At 37.1% G+C, this 17816-nt stretch overlaps 1 protein-coding gene across 39 annotated transcripts in view; it reads right to left on the reverse strand.

Annotated features, from left to right (window-relative positions):
• Window positions 1-3343: 3343 nt before the first annotated feature.
• NRXN1 (neurexin 1) overlaps window positions 3344-17816 on the reverse strand; it is a 726520-nt gene continuing 712047 nt past the window's right edge. For all 39 annotated transcript variants that reach the window (XM_071580693.1, XM_071580684.1, XM_071580616.1 and 36 more), the window contains one exon: window positions 3344-6671. In XM_071580693.1, coding sequence (XP_071436794.1) covers window positions 6364-6671 — 308 coding nt within the window. In that variant the 3' untranslated portion in view covers window positions 3344-6363. The remainder of the gene's footprint in view (window positions 6672-17816) is intronic.

Here is a 17816-nt window from a genome sequence, read left to right on the forward strand (position 1 = left end):
CATACATGGAGTGAAGGGTCCAATAACTAGAGGAAGCTCTGCGCTTGCTAGCACAACAACCCTTCTGCCAGGTGGACTGATGTAACAAGCCTTTCCAGGTATAATCAGAATGGAATAAAGTCCACCTGTGATCCTGAGATGCTGAGTAGAAGACAGTGGCATGTGGCGGTAGGATTTCCCAGGAAGGTTTGTTTGCATTGTTATTTTCTTTTTTAAGATTTTTATATCTCCTTTTGCTGAAACTTGTCTCTTTTCCATATGGTTTAAGGGAGTGTGTTGCTGGATCTCATCCTCAGCCAATTTTCTGGTCCAAGCTTTTGAAATTTGGTGTCTCAGAAAGTTCAGAATTCTCATATTGCTATGGAGTGAGTTTAATGTCTGCAGGAGGTTTTTGCTACTTGGTCTCCTTCCCCAGGTGCAGGAGGCCTGAGCTTCTCTTCTATGGTGTGTAGTACAGGCGGGTAAAGCTGAAGTAAATCCTGACGAAATTCCTCAACTCTCTGTTCTACCACCATTTTGAGAAATGTTTTTTGTCCTTTGAGGTCTTTGGTAACTAAGGAAAACCTGTGCCTGCTCCAGCTTTGCCAAGCCATGAACCTTGGGGTCAGTTCCCCACCTAGTCATGACTGTGAGACCCTTACAGATGAATTTCACCCCATTTCTGCAGTCACACCAGACCAGACAGAACCTGCAGCTTTTTATGTCTGCCCTCCTCACACCTTCCTATCCTGAGTGGATCCTGAGGCTGAGCCTCTGCTGAACAGGGTAGAGGTTTCTCAACTGTACCTGCAGCCCTGTCATATGGTGCTGGCTGTGTTGTGACATGTTTTGGGAGCCACTTAGTGTGTCCCACAAAGCAATCTGCTGTACTTTTCCTAGAAAATGTACTTTAATTTCAAAGACAAAAGGAAGGTTTATCCGGAAACAGCCAATTGGCTGTTGTGCAGCAGCTGTTTGTGTAAAGCCTGCCCAATCCCCCAGACTGGAGGGTACCTGAACAGCATTCTGTCCCCTGGTCCTGGAAATGCCTACGTGGCCATGCAGCCCATGTCTGTGTTCTGTCAGCTGCATCCCAAACTATAACCAATAGAAGTGTTTTGACATTTATCATCCTATAAATGCTTACTAGCCTGTAATTGGACTCACCCATATGAGTCCGGCAAATGCACCAGCAGTTATTTTTAGCTGCCCAAATTTCATTTTCCTGTGTTACTTGCTACAACCTGACTGACACATTCACATTTTTATAGCCTTGCTGTTGGTCCTTGTGCTTGCTGACAAACGACCTCTTTATTGTTTACCAAAAGGATGTTGTTGAGGATTACTGGCTTGGGTTTCCAAACCTCTCAAGTGTATGCCAGCATGAAATTACTGTCCTTAAAGGCAATTTACCCACTGAGAATCCTACAACCTTTGAGATAACTCTACCCTTTATGTCACCTTCTTTTTTCTTTAAGGAAAAAACCAAAGTTGTGCACAATTCAGCTCCACTGGAGGAGCAAGATCATATGGAAATGTACGTGTTCTGAACATAGTGGTCACCAGCTTCCTCACAAGGGGAAGAAGGGCAGGTACCAATCTCTTCTCTCTGGTGACCAGAAATAAGATCCAAGGGAATGGCATGAAGGTGTGTCAGGGGAGGTTTAGCTTAGGTGTTAGGAAAAAGTTCTTCACCCAGAGGGTGGCTGGGCACTGAAACAGGCTACCCAGGGAAGTGGTCACAACACCAAGCCTGACAGAGTTCAAGGAGCATTTGCACAATGCTCTTAGGCACTTGGTGTTATTTTTGGGGTCTCTTGTGCAATGTTAGGAGGGTCAAAATATTTTAACAATTAAATACTTATAGACTGTAATAAAGTGGAGGCATTAAAATAAAGCAGAAAGTCTGCATTCCAAATAAAATTTTACTGACAAATATGGCTGATCCACCATGACACTTCCAAGTGCCTCTGAACAGGACTGCACTGAACTTAGAAGCAAATTTCTATAATCATTATGAAAATCAGATGCAGAAACCTGTTTTAAAACTGTTTTGTTGAGCTATAAGGAAGTCAGGTTGGAGGAATTAACAAACACAATTGTCATTTACAGACTATGTATTTGCTCTATTTCCCTTGTACTGAGTTGCATTCAGGGGCATTTACTTCTTCTCTCTTTTGATCATCTTGTGAAGTCTTTTTGGCTACCTGGCCACAGTAATGACTGATGATGGAGGATGACAACACTACTTACAGAGACTGCGTGATGATGGATTATGCAGGGACTGACAGGCCATTAGGGTTTTGGTAAAAGGGAGAGCACAGTATAGATATAAGAAAAAAAAAATGAACAAATACAGTGACAAATTAAAGAAATTATAATTAAATGTGGGGTTTTTTGTTTTGTTTCTTTGTAGCAGAAGAACAAAAATCACTTATAGTTCATTTAAATGTGTATAAAGCATTTTTCTAAATGGAACCTTCAGTATTTATTTAAGCATACACACGCAGGACCTAATCCCAGTATAAAGCAGTTTAGAACTTTTAAATCGTTTTATACCAATGGAAAATAGGGGCTATTCTCTCCAGATATTCTGCAACTTAAATTGTCTAAATTCCTTCAGTCTCTATGTAATTAAGCAGATGAATAAATCTTATTGAAGTCAAAGAGCTACTGATGTGTGATTTAAAAAGATACATAGTTAAATTCTATTTGGAGTTTAGATCCAAAGCTTAGCTCCATCCCCATTCAGCAACACATTTAGGCACATTTAGACACTTGCTTAAATCAATAGGATTAGATGTTTGCTTGAAGTTACCCATGAATTTAAATGTCATGCTAAGTAGGAAAGCACTCATACAATGGATTAGCTGTGGTTGAAATTTTGTAATTATTATCTGGGAATGTTTTTAGGACCTGAAATACATTCCTTTTCCCATTACTTTTAAACCATCTTCTAGACAAGAAAAATATTTTCAGTTTTAACTTTTCATCCCATTACCTTACCCTTGTCCACCTTATTTCCACCATAGAAATCAAAAAGTGACAGAAAAAGAAGAGATATCTTTTTTCATATATATATGGGGAGGGGAATATCAAGTTTTAATTATTTGAAGCTAGAAAATTTCAAATTAAGCAAGTCTGTGCAAAAACAAACAATGCATTGATGTAATTTTTACTTTTCTATCTGGGCCAGTTGAACTTGTAGGAAGGTTTTCATTAAGTGCACAAAATGGCTCTGACTTCACTCTGCTGACATGAATGTCTGCAACTTCATACCAATGTACCATTTCTTTTCACAGCTTCAAGATGAACAGGTACTCCTGATCTAAGAGTAACAGAAGAAACTAGCCAGCAATTTGTATTAAGAAACATTTTTATTAACAAAACAGTAAATTCCACTTGCTTAGCATTTCCAATAATGAATAAATTGGCCTTGCAACAAATAAAAAAATTGTAAATATCTATCACAGAAAGCACTATAAGGTTAGGGGCATTGGGCCTCTCTTTGATGTCTTAGGGTTGAAAGTTTCACATGTTATTTAGTGTTTTGTTAAAAAAGGCAACACAATACAGTCATAGAAATGAAGCCATCTCAGTCAAACAAATTAGGTTATTACAAAGGATCCAATTTTATGTTAGGTAGTTGGTTTATGTCTGTTTGTTGTTGCTGCTGTTTTTAAACAAAAAGGAATTTTAAATCCATTGACTTGCTGGCACTTCTGATACATCCATAATTGTTTTTTGTTAAATCATGAAATTAAAGAGGAAAAAGGAGAACCTTTAGAAACAGTGTTAAAATTGTATTTTCTTATTATAATAGTAGCAGATCTTTTTTTCCTTGATGTATGGATTTAGTTAAAGATTGACCTACCAAACTGCCTGGAAGTTGGCCTGACAATGTATATTATTAATGCAATCAATACCAAGCAGAAAAGACCAATTCATCTTTCCCAAACTATATTCTGTCATGTCCAGTCTCCTGTCAACAGATTATTCTTTTTCTTCTATGTATTTTCAACCACTGAAATCTGAACACCACCTCGCTTTCAACTTCTTCTTTCCCCTCTCCAGCTGAAATGTCTTGCTTCCAGCCATGACCTCCAGTAAACCTGCCCCTGCTATTCCCTGAGTGCAGCTGTCTTGTAAAGGTGGGAGAAACTGTGAATGCCACATAATCTACGAAATGAACATCAGATGGATTTTGTGAACTTGTACCCATTTTTGTGTAAATGCTAATGAAAATTAAAAAATTGTTTTAGAAATGCAACATGACACACCTTGATGCAGTTGGCAAACTTCAAGAGAGGTGTTTTCATGTCAGCTACATGTATTTTTAAAGTGCTTTGACTCCCAGATAGATAGCTGTACCAGTTTCCAACTTTTTTTCATCAGCTACAGTGAGTAACACACAACAAAATGTTTTGTGTCTCCTGTTCAAAGTATTTTTAAATTCCTCCTTCCTGTCTGTAAAGTATGAATATCTATATCCTACCCAGGAGGCCTTCTGATGATTTGGTTGACTTCTATTGAACTATCCTCTTTCTTCTAATGTATTCCCTTCGAACTTCCATGTAAATAAAATGTTATGCTATGATTTATTGCTGTGAAACTAATGAGCTATTGTTAGAAAACCCCAAACTTAATATGTAAATTACAGCATTATATTTAATATGTTTAACTAAAATGCATTAATGTTTTATATATGCAAGATAAACTATGTCCTCTTAAAACACAATGAACTTGTCTGGTTATGATGTCCTGCAATACTACACAATCAACTTAGCTAAAAATACTTTTTTATGTGTCAAAATGCCCACCATTAAAAAATACTATCATGTACCTCAAGACTATTTCCTTTTTGGAGAAAGGGATAAATTCTGCAGTAGAATCAGCCTGGACAATTAAAATGGATATTTTAAGATCTTTTATAACTCAGTGCTTTAGTAGCTGTCATACTAAATGCCAAATAAACACTATATGATACTTCCTAAGATTCTCAAGAAACTCATCATTCTCATAATTTCTAAGAACAAGGTTTCTGTAAGGCAAACCATGCTCTCCAATAGTGAAGCTTTGACTGGAAGCCAAAGGCCAGTTTAAGTCACAAAATATTTAGCTAATTAATGAATGTTATTTCTAGAAAAACTGGCCATTCTGATCAACTTCATTGATGCATATCAGGAGCAAGAGATGGGGATAGGAGGGAGAAGACAAATTACAGTAGATATATTTTGGCTTTCTAGTCCACGTCTTTCATACAAACTACTGAAACTTAATTGCAACGTAATAGAGGCTGTACAAGTAAGAAAAAAAATTAGCTGACTCTTATATACATTCATACACATCCCCCTTAGTATAACCACTACACTGTAAATTAAAAATTAAAAAAAAAAAAGGGGAAAAAGTCTGGGACAATTTATAATGGCTGCAAAAAAACTGAAGTATGTCTGTTGCTCCAGATGTCATAAAACTCTCTATACCTAGCAACACTTATAACATTGAGTTTACCAAAAATGGCTGAAGAGCAGATATAGTTTGCATTTTCTATACAACAGGCTATAAAACATCACTTATCACAGTCCAGAAAGCACATATAGATGTGTTTTTATATAAACATATGTAATAACATATTAAGCGTGCATGAAAATTTCCCAATGATTGCATCTATGCCCTCTTGTGTTAGATTTTTTTTTAATTTGTGGAAATGTGCCTTATATTCCAGATTTTTGTTTTTGTTTTTGAAAATAAGGCCTCCGTCCTATTTTCCTCACAACCAGAAAGGGGCTTTTTGAAAGTATTTCTACATAAGTCTTCAGAAAAGCCAGCACTTTGTTTCAAATGCAAGTTTCCAATCACTGCTTCACTGCACCAGACGGCAAACTATGTTTGCTTGTTGAGTCACCATATATAATGACAGTCTTCTCTGACAATAAGACTAACTTACTTCTCAAGAAAGCGCTAGCACTTTGGCTAAATCCAGAATCATAGGTAGCTTCTTTTTTTCTGTTTTTTTTCCTGTTTTGTTTTTTTTTTTTTAATTTGTTTTGTTTCATATTGTGCCTTGATGTTGTAGTAATACTCCTTGCTTTATGAATGCGTGGTGTCATCATTGTCTTTCAGAAACGTTCCAGCAACATAAAGACAGGCAGAGTAAATAAAAACATTGTGGATGTTAGGGAATTTATCAGCTCCTGTTTCTGAAAAACAAGAGCATGAAATAAATGCTTGTTTTTAAAAACAGTCTTTCCTTTCTGATTGCATTCCCTGTCTTTTTTGTTTGTTTTTGAATGTGCTTCATAAAAAGTAAAGTAAATAAGTTTGTATTATGTCTCAGATAAAATGAAGACTATTTCTATACAAGCGTTCTTTTAGATGTTGAGATCAGACATAGTACTCCTTATCCTTATTTTTCTTGTTTTTGTTGGAACTTTTAGCGCTGTTGGGCTGTTTTTCCTTGATCACAGCCCCATTGGATTGTGCTGAGTTACTGATGTAGTTTCGACTCTCATCTACGTGATATGATCCTTCATCTCGATTCCTGTACTTGTACATGGCATACAGGAGAATGAGGATACACAACGCTGCTGCTGCCACGATCCCAACCACCATGCCTGTTGTGCTGCTGGATTCACGAATCACCTCAGACGAGCCAGGGTACTCCCTTCCTCCTCCTGCCCTGGTAGGATTTGCTGTAGGTAGATAATGAAATAAGGGAGAGGTTATCATTGAGTTTACACATTAACGAGTTATTCATATCTACCTCCTACAGTCATGCATCTTTCTAAATGCACTCACTGGGTCAGGACTGCCTCTCAATGTACCCAAACTCTAACAGTTCAAAACCAATTCGGTTTGCAGCATTTTCCATTTTCATGTCCATCGGCACAAGCAAACAGGCTTTTAAACAAGGAAAAAGACAGCAGGAAACAGCTCATTTTAGCCTTCAAAGGTGTAGTTTGTCCAAATGTGTTATTAAGCAAAGAATGCCTAAATAATCTGAAATAACAAGTGTGCCACAATTTGTATGCAAGAACATGGACATCTCAGAGGAAAGGATTTCCTTCTGTCCTCCCTCTCTCTCTCCTTCCCTCCTTCTGTAAGGACCAAAAAGTGACACTACAGCATTTATTGAGAACACAGTGATGGTAAGACAAACAGAATGGGGGAAAAAATGAAAATGTTTCATAGCAGTCAGTAAGTTGGCTACAAATAAGGTATCCTCAGCTCTCCTTTACACTTCTCTCAGTTTCTCCTTTCCTCATAATATTTTCTTTTTTTTTTCCCAATTGATTATATTTACTTTTATTACTTTTAGAAAGCTGACAAACCCTACCTTCTCCTTTCTAATTCAGAATCCTCCTTGAATACGGCTATACTTAGGAGCGCTTTTTCATTCAACTTTCCCCATTCCCTGTTTTCATCACTGATGCTATTATCAGACATTCCTTCAAGCAATGCTTTATGTCCCAAGGAAACCTCTCAAACTGCACAGAGGAAGGACTCAGCCTCCTAAGAACCCACTCCTCAGGCCAGACTTTGGTCTTTTCAGTTGTGATATGAATTGAACTGACCTATGTCTTCACACAGTGAAGTCTTCTTCATAGGAACTATTGTGTTGTCTGGCACATTTTGTCCCCTTGCACAGCCATATGAAATAAAACCCTAATTCCAGGAGGAATTTCTAGTTTAAATGCTCACAGCACACACAATGCTTATGCATTTCCCATGATCTCCTTTCTTTATTGCATTTTGCAGCAGGACGAAAGGCATAACTTTGTATAGAATCGCTTTAAGTGGCAATACCTGAGATGGATCTTCTCTAACTTAGCAAGTGTCATGGACAGAAATGAAGTGACCTGGGTCTGTGCAATATTCCTTTGATTACACCAGCATTTCCAAACTTCTCAGAGGCTGTGCACCCTCAGCACTGCGAACCTTGGCAGAGCTCAGGAGAGCAAAAGTAATGAGTAAGCAAGGGTTTCCCACCAGGCAGTGCAGAACACTCTCATTAAGCATCCAGGCTGGCTTATAGAAACTGCATTTTAAATCATTATGCGTGGCTAAAAATTCAATCACTAAAATATGTTAACTAAGAGTACAATTAAACAGTAGTTTTACAAATATTCATAATGTTAGCTTTATCAGGCCTTGTCTACAGGTAGCATTTTATTGAAGTGTATTAGACAAGTGTCTTGCTCAAAATCCACAAAAGCACACTATGCCCCATAGTCATGTTTGGGTTTTTTTGCACTGTGAAGACATAAAAGGAAGATGGTTATTTTAAGGATGCTGCATTAAAGGTAATGCCAGCCAAACTATCAACACTGGTTAAAAAATTGCAACAAGTTTGGACAACCAAAATTGAAAGTATCCACCAGTTACAGATATCTACAAATAGCCTATAGACAATAAACATAGTAAAAAAGCCAAAAAAACCCAAAAGAAATAAGCTCCTTCCCCATATTGGTATTACTTTTAATTTATTTATTGATGATTTGTCTTCTTACTGCTGAAACACCACTTTCTGGCAGTTATCCCAAACAGATTTAAAGAAGCTGACATTTTATTTGCCTGAAAGAAGAGGTAGCACTGTAAGACACAAAAGAATGCCTGTAATTCATATAAAATAGTATTTTAAGGTTTTTTTCCTCCATTTGAAAGTCTCTAGTTTTTTGAGTTAGTACAGATTGGTATTTTCTATGACTACACAAGAGATCTTGAAGTTTCGGTCCAGAATGTGTTAAGATTTTTTCATCATTTCAGGATGATAGCACCCTCCTAAGAAAGGTGGTCTGTTCCAAAGTAGTCAGTGACTGGTTTAGATCTGTTTCTTCATTGTAGCTATTGTACAAAATGAAAATTCTTTTACATGTAGGGTGTCATTTATTGTTTTACAAGAGACAATGCATTGTTGCAGAACAAAGACTGAGTATTTCCATAATGAATGAAAATGAGACAGTGTCTTATCTTACTGTATGCGATTTCAGGAAATTAATTTCTGTCTGAGAAGCAACTGAATAAACTCTGTCCATACCTGACGGACTGACAGCTGCTCCTTTTTTTTGAAATACAGTCATTTGGGCCAAATACCGTCAACTAATTTTATAATTAATGTCTACTTAATGACACTTAACAGCTTGCTCAAAGGAAAACATTTTAAAAAAAATTAAGGTATATTTTTCAGTGTTACCTGAACTCCTGCCTTTCACCTGATGGCTTCCTTTTATTTTAAGAATGTTTTCACAATTATCTCATTTATCCCATCTGTCTGAGAAATATTCAACCACTACATTAATGTTATTTAAACTATAACATTTCAAAGCATCTATTGTTACATTTGTTTGGACTTCTGTAAAAGAAGCAGTACAGCAAGGAAAAGGACTTCTTACGATTTTTTTCTTCTATTCATATTAAAATATGCATTTAACCTAGCATGGCCTCTCAAGACAAATTAAGGCAGAGTAAACAGGAAGGTTTTACATAGCACATGGGTTTGTCTGTGAGCATTTTTGGTAGGGACAACTAATGGAGTACACACTAAAGCAAGTGTCCTATTCTGAGACAGAGAAAGGGACACTGAAAGAAGGCTGGCTTAAAATTCTTCTGAAATCTATATAAATAAATAAATTCCCATCCACAACATTGCTGAAACAGCTGCCTTCTATGTAAGCAAGATCTTTGACTATGACTGGAGTACTGAAGGGGAATTTTCCTGAATTCCATTTTCCCCCATGCAAGACAGAAGCTATTGCAAGGGGCAGCAGATGATCTTAATAGTGAGCAAGTGAAGATTATAAGATTTTGCTCTTTGCTTCCCAGCTCTTGGGGAAACACGATGCAGTTTTCTTCCCAACACCTCCATAGCTGAAGCAGCTGGAGTAATTGGCTCCTGGCACAACAGCAGAGGTAGGTCTATGGATAACCTTGCCTGCTACTCAATTGCAGTCACTGCTAGTGCCTGCAGCATAAAAAAGATATTAACTTCATCCTAGACAAAGTTTCTTACTATAAATGAGATGTGAAATACCTTATAGGTGAATGTTAAGATTAAATGTCATTAAAAAATTACTCTGGTTTTTAAGAATAAAAAATCATCTCAGCCCCCCCCCCCCAAACCTGAACCCATCTATTTATTGAAACAATAAATGAGGATAGTTTGACAAGACAAAATCAGAAAATATGCTCAACAGTGAAACAAAAGTCATCTTGTGGTGAGTGCAATGATTCCTTCTTAAAACTTCTCTGATGCACAGCTATTCCTCTCAACACAGCACACTAGCCTTTTTGGATTGCCTCAAAGAGCAGCTTAGAAGAGACTGATTTTTAAAAGCCACTTACAAAAAACTCTGCATGAAATAATAGCAATTGAGCACAGTTTTACATTGTGTAATAATGGATTAGAAAGTTATTATTCTTGGCTGTATTTCTGAGTGGCTTAAAATTTAGGGGGAAAAAATCCAACTATTTTCAGTGCCTAGTTTTCATTAATACTGTGAAAAGAAAATTGGAATTGCAGGCTCCCATGGTGTTTGTGAATTGAAATTAGTAGACTTAAAAACAAAACAAAAAAACAACAAAAGGACCGCAAACCTGTTTTCTTTACATTTATGACTTCCCACAAACTGTGAATAGGAAATTACTCACAAGACAGAAATGTTTAACTACTGCATTTGCAATGAGGCATGAAGGCAATTATTTACAGGCACATATTAATTTTCACTCTATGTGCTATCATTGTAATCCTGTTTGTGGTTGATTTTCTGTAGCATTGTTGGATTCTGGTGAACTGGTTGCTGACCTCACTGCAATTTCAACACCTCATTACAATGAATACATCTGAAAAACAAACCTCTGTGCTTCCTCTGCAGAACCGGTGTGATAGTTGCAGCCTTCAAAACCAATGAAGCAGATGAAGATCTGCTTTAAATTTGTGCAAGAGACTCTGCTCAAACACACCCTGATCTGCTCCCTTCCTACTGAGCTTCAACTGGCTCTCTAAGGGAGGCAAGAATTGGCTCCCCAGGGAATATTCATCCACGATCGAGCTGCCATGGGACAGAAGCAGTATGAGGTGGTTCCATATCTGGCTGCTTTAGCTCAGTGACAAACTTTCCTCTGACTTGGAACGGTCTACATCCAAAGCTAGGATCTAATCCATATCAGAGAGGTACCACAAAACAAGCTGCATTTGCGAAACTCACTTTATTCTCCATGGTTGTAATGGCATCATGATTCAACAGGAACGGGAGGTGAGACCGGCACACTCAACACACTGTGATGTAGTGGAAAGATATGGTGCTAATGAAATGAACATTTGCCATTTCGAACTAACACCATTGCATTTGTTCTAAGAAATCTGTCAGACTGAGTTTGAGGGAACAAGACAATAACCTATTTTCAGAGAAAGTGTTTATGGGAAAATTATTAAGATATCTGTTCTGCTCTTTGGTGTGCAAACCCAGGTTCCTTACTTCCTAGAAATCCAAATATTGAAGGTTCTCAGAAGGAAAGCTATAATGCAATAAAATACCTCTAAAGTGACGTTAACTAAATTAGCTAGTTATAAAAATAGTCTAGTAGTGAAACACCACCCACAGCTAAAAAGTTTGTTTTGCTAAGAAGCTAAACATTCTCTCTGCACAGAATAGAATGCTTATTTCCAAGTGCAATGATTTGTAATATATTGACTTCAAACCATTTACAAATCCTACCAACTCCTGAAGACTGCAGATTTTGCAAGTAACTTCTTTTTCCACTGTGGTTGAGAGGTGGAAGGTTGTTTACTCAACCTTTTAAAATGTCAACATAAATCTAAAGGGAGATAGGTTAGTTGGTAGTACAGTGCCAATTGATAGAACATACCAAATCAATGGAGTTTATAAGTTACTATGCTCTGCAGAGCTGAGGGGGATATTTCAAAGTTTTATAAGAGACTTTTGTGAAAATATTTTTCACAAAGCTAAATTAATCTTACCCAAAATGGAAAATATAAACCAATATGTCATTTAATATCATTCAGCAGTCTTTTTCCCTGTGGTCTTTTCCTTTTTAATAGTATATTTTAACATTTTCAGTTGCAGTGCTTCTTGTTTAGTATTTCTTTCCTCCAAACAAGGATCCTTTCCTTTTACCAGTTTAAGTGTCCTACCTTTCCCCACTTCTACATTTGTCATTCACTTTTGCACCTCTGCTTCTGTATTTTCTATGTGAAGTAATTTTCCTGGTTTTGTGCATGGTACTTTGTGTCAGAAATTTTGACTGATCAGTGGAGTCAGTAGGTAGTCTACATTTTAGATGGAAGTACTTCTATGTGGGAAATAATGCTTTTGCAAATAAGATAAGGAAGACAAAATACAAATACTACACTGCTGATAGCATGTGTTCAAGCTAGAGCTAAGCTGCTGTAATTGTGGGCAATCAGTTCAGACAGCTAAGCCGATACCATTTGCACAGTACGTTGCCTGCAGCTTTAGGTCCCTGAAGACACAGAGAAGCAAAAGTGTTAAAGCAAAAAATGAGCAGGGACACTGGAAACATAAAGTTTTGGTGGCAGCTAACTGTAAGATTGGCTTCATCGTACCAAAAACTTAATCTCAGCAACAGTGACATTCGGGCCCCACTGGCCTAAAGAAAGGTTCTGCTATGAGTTTTGCAAGATCAAAGTTTCACTGCTTGCTATTCTTATCTTTCTCATCTCATTAAAGAAAAAGGCAAAAAAATTCCAAACCACCTTATCTAGGAAACAGTTTTCAGCAGGAGAATGCCAAAATGTAGTTGTAAAGAGTGAGAAATCTAATGGCTTGGCCTGTAGAGCATGGAATGATTCTTGCTTATGAAATGAGCTGTAGGTGCAGACACCCACATTCATCTTCACAACTGTGGGTGATTCCCTGACTGTCTTCCTTCACTAAGGTTACTACATGAAGAGATAAATGTCTGTGCCCACAAACATTATATATATGGCTTGAATGCTGGAGCTGAAAGCATGCTGAATTCAATTTGTTCCAAATACTGTCAACAAGTCAGATCCATTACTGACAAAGTTGATAATGTGCCTGGAAAAAGAAAGGGCCAGGCTTTCAAGACCTCCAGAATACATATGCACACACTGGAAATGCTACTGGTATAAATACTGAACTCCACCCGCTAACCAAAGGCTCGGATACAACTTGCAGATACAGCTACACTTGTTCAGCCTGAATCCTATTACTGCCAAAACCTTATACTCTTCTCTGGGAGTGGGAAGATAAAGACAAATGGAATTCAAGATTCATATGAATTACATTTGATGTAATTAATGTTCTCTTTCTCCTGATAAAATTATTAAAATTAGTAAGACTGCCTTGTATTTCTTTGTTTCTCTCATCATACTCTATAAAACAATTCTGTTGTCTCTGGTGTTAGCCCAATGAGAAAAGTTTGAGATATCTATAAAGCTTTGGTTTATAGCAGAATATAATTCTTGTGTTCTCACTGCTTTCATCTTTCATTTATCTCTTTTCTGCAATTTTTTAAAGGGTACATTCACAACATGTGCTTTTTGTGGATCTGAATTTACTGTTTTAGCCAGGTCATGTTTAAACTATCAAAGTACCAGACCTAGATCATAGTTCTTAACCTCAGCAGAAGTGCTGGTTTTGAAACCTATAGGCCAGAATTGCAGGTCAACATAGCAGAACAAAGTTTCATTCAGGTCTTCATATACTTAGAAGGAGATAGCCCTAAGGTTAGACTATTTCAGCTACATGCATCCTTATTATAGATTACTTTTGCCTCCAATTTTTCCTGCTTCCATTTATGAGCAACATCCTTAGAGAATACCTAGTTCTCAAACTTGTCAGCATTCACCTTCCACTTTGCAGGCTGTCAAATGACTAATCACACACTACAATACCCCGGTGTTTCTTGCAGAAGTTTAAATTAGGTGTTAGCAAGTGGTTGAAAATTAGTAGCAAGTCTTACTACTAGGTATGCAAGAGATAATGACAATTCACACTGTTGTGATTGCTAGAAAACAGACGCAAGAAGTTTTAGGATCATACACTTTAAACAGATTGACATAAAACTTAATGGGAGCCTGTTCCAGGTTCAGTAATTTCTTTACTTCACCTTTATACAAGTAAATCCTCTGCCTATCCTTATTTAATCAGGAAAAAAGTCTCAGTCAAGTCAGCAAATTACTTAACTGTTTCTGAAAACCTCAAGTTTGCAATTACTAATATACTTCTTTTTCTGCATTTTTCAACCAATGTCAGAGTGTGAAGTCCACCTATGGAAAATGTTTTGAGAGTCCACATAATCTTTGTTTGGCCTTATTTAATTGGTTTCAGTAAATCTAATGTGTTTTACAGCCTGTTCTTCAGGCAAGTGGATCTTTGGTTCCAGATTAAAAATATCTACGTATTTTTTGCAAATGGTGGAAATATCTCATAATGAAGGCTGCCAAAGAACACACATCTTTATTTCTGTGGCTGACAACTAAGAATCACAAAATATTTAGAACTGCCTAGAACCTATTTTCATGTATTGATACACACACAGAAACTGGGACTTAATAAATTGTTCTACTGAAAATCTTGACTATCAGTCGAGAAAACAATGACTGTTTTGTTTAAGAGAGAATGGACATAGATCTAATTTCATTTTTTTGGTGTCTGACAAAGACAGTGCATTCACAGACAATTAATTCTTCAAGGTCTATGTAATACCTTATATGTAGGCAGGTTCTTTGTCTGGGAATATCAAAAAGAATAGGTCATGCAACTAATCATATGCAATTTTTTCTAGGGAAAATCAGGAAGGTAAATTCTGAAGAACATATGCATGTTGTGGGAAAGGAGAGAGAAAACAAGAGAGAATCGATATTAAATGGATTGTGAGACAAATGGTTTTCCATGAATAGCTTCAGCAATGAAACAATTCCTCCACCTTTATCCTGGTCTTCATTTACTTCCTCTCACTCCCATTATCTTATGCGGGGATTGTACACTTGCCACTGATTGAGTAACATATCACCTGAATTAAAGGATGTGATATTCATGGTCATTTCACCGTTCACAGTCCAGACAAGTACTGAAAAATCTAGGGAGTTCCTCTGAAGTTAGTGGGTACAACACAAACCCACATGCATTTGTGAATGAGTGATGTGGAGGGCCTGGTTTGCTTCCCTGCATGCACATCCCAGTCCTGGGGATCACAGCGTCATCTTGTGCTTCAGCTTGGCCTCTAAGTACCTTCAGAACTGAATCACTAATAGTCTTTTACATCTTTAAAAGAAAGAAAAATAACATACCCTTCTTTCTTGGCCCACTCCTTCAAGGAACATTGAGTAACGTGCCCATTTTTTTGAATTATTGTTTATAAAATGAGTGAGTACATTTCTTCAAACTACTCAAAACATTACCATCTGGCTTTGTCTATCTGTGGAGATGCCTAACTTGAAACCACTGAACATGTAACAATAGTACTAATAACTGTCACTGACTAAACTTTTCTGCACAAGAAATGTCTTTTCACGTTGTCTGTGTATGTCTGAAGCATAAAGTAAAGTTTAGGTATTGCCATATAAATAATAACTTCAGTTTTTACACTGTGAGTGTTTGCCAGCTGGGATTTAACCATGGCAGCTATTCTTATATAATTGTTATACACAGATAGAAGTGAGTACATCCAACTTTAGCAAGAACACACATGGAATATGAATGTACCTTCAAAGTTCACACACAAGGAAAACTGTTCATCATTTACCCACCAGTGGAGAAGGTCTTGTGCAAGCTTACAGAGAGCCTTCTATGATTTATAGCAATTTGATGTCAGTATTTCTTACCAGGTGTAGAGCATAGAGAGCTGCTGATAAGACCTTGATAGAAAATCATCGTGTTCTGGAAAAAAAGCCAGCTCCTCAGTATCCATCTATATTCTTCTTTCTGACTGGGAATGTGAAAATCCTAAGGACTGGCTAGAAACCTACAGGTTACACAGTATTTCCATATTTCCATGGCAGGGCTGGCAAAGAGTGGAGATCAGTACTGGTGCAATGGACCAACCATAACTTTTAACCTCATTTTTGAAGATAATTTAGGAAAAAAAAATTTTTATCAAATTGAAATTAGAAATGCCATATTTGTAATTCACCATGACAGACACTAAGACGTTAGTCTGTTGACAAACAATGAGTTCAGTTCACAATAAAATATTTTGGAAAAATGCAACATTTTCTTTCTATTCCTTTGAGAAGGGCTTTATGATTTATATAAAAAAAAGCTTAACAAGTATTTTAACTTTGATATGAGAAAATTAATCTCTATCTTAGTGCCCTCAGTTCCTTTATGTATAGTCATGGTAAGTGCTAACATTTGGAAATTTTGTAAACACAGAATGATTTTCACCCTGTAGTAGTTTATGCACAGATATCTAGGTATATTTCAGCTAAGCATTTCAAAAGTCTGATTCAAGACAACCCAGCAATCTTTCTAGTACTGGAAATGCATTTAGAACTACAGGGTAATTGGACTGAGGCACAAATATTCCCTTTACATCTTGAGCCATAATGAACAGAGTAGCCCTATGAACTAACTGTAATTTTATTTTTCTTTGTTTCAGCTTCTTGCACAATGTATTCCATGAAGAGCATTAAATAGGGCACTTGCAGTGATGTATAAATTAGAGGAGTCACTTCACGTCCTAGTGCACTGTTATCTTGCTGCTAGATGCACTAGGAATACATTACAGTAATTTGTGCCAGAAAAAGAAGAGCAAAACTTCTAGTAATGATCATAAATCACTCACAGTCTATATTTCACAGCCCTGGCTGTTAGGAAAATAGGTACCAGTGCTGGAACCAAATGCAAGCTATCACAAGGTGGCTGAGAACATGTGGTTTGGAGCCATCTTCATCTATCCAACACATGTTATCACAGAGCAGAGTGCATACACGTGCAGGAAGCAGTGTGCATGCACAGCCCAATACTGTTCTGCTCACAGGACAAAGCGTTCCCCAGAGCAGTGACTGAACTGTAAGAGTCACCTTAAGCAGTGACTTGTTCACTCTCTCAGCTAAACTGATGCTTTGGAGATTTCTGACAGTCACCAGCAATTTTCTGCAATGCAATGAGCCTTGCCAAGGAAAATTAAAAACATGCTCAAAGATCAGCCCATAACCATCTATCCTATTAATCATCCTTACTCAATAATATAAGGAAATAACTGATCCCATTTTTTGCTCAGGAATCAGGGCTAAGAAAGGTAACCAGTGGTATCAGTTGGTATATTGGAAATCTGTCCTGACTATTCTTATTCTTTTACCTGCAGAACTAGGATAGGACAAGATCTGATATCAATTAAACACTGTCCTGAGAAATAGAACCCAAAAGCCTCCAGACAAATCAAGAGACAATAAAATATTGTCTTTTCTTGCAACATGTGAAGCTCCACTGGTAGAAAGACACTTTCTGGAACCTGAACCTTGCTTCTACAAGACTTCTCTTTCACTTTGAAGGTTGTCTTTTGCTAAAAATCTTAAGGCCAGTGAATACTATATATTCTGGCTTTAAGACTGCCATACCCTCTATCCATCCCATTTCCGCTGGGGCTGTCAGAAGACATTTTCAACCTAGTTTTGAGCTTAAACCTTTGTCGAGTCCTAAACTGGAGAAAGAGTTAACTGTCATTTGCAGAAAAAGAAGTGTTTGTTTGTATGCCTAAAACTGTATGACTTTTTCCTTGGTTGAGATTTCCCTGCCATTAAACTCAGTGATTCACTTCATTTGACCTAGTTTGGACCTTTCTGCCTTTTGGAACATTTCAATAGCTACAGGAGTGGCTAGACAATAACT

This window comes from Pithys albifrons, chromosome 2, assembly GCF_047495875.1.
Source record: "Pithys albifrons albifrons isolate INPA30051 chromosome 2, PitAlb_v1, whole genome shotgun sequence".
Lineage (NCBI taxonomy): Eukaryota > Metazoa > Chordata > Aves > Passeriformes > Thamnophilidae > Pithys > Pithys albifrons.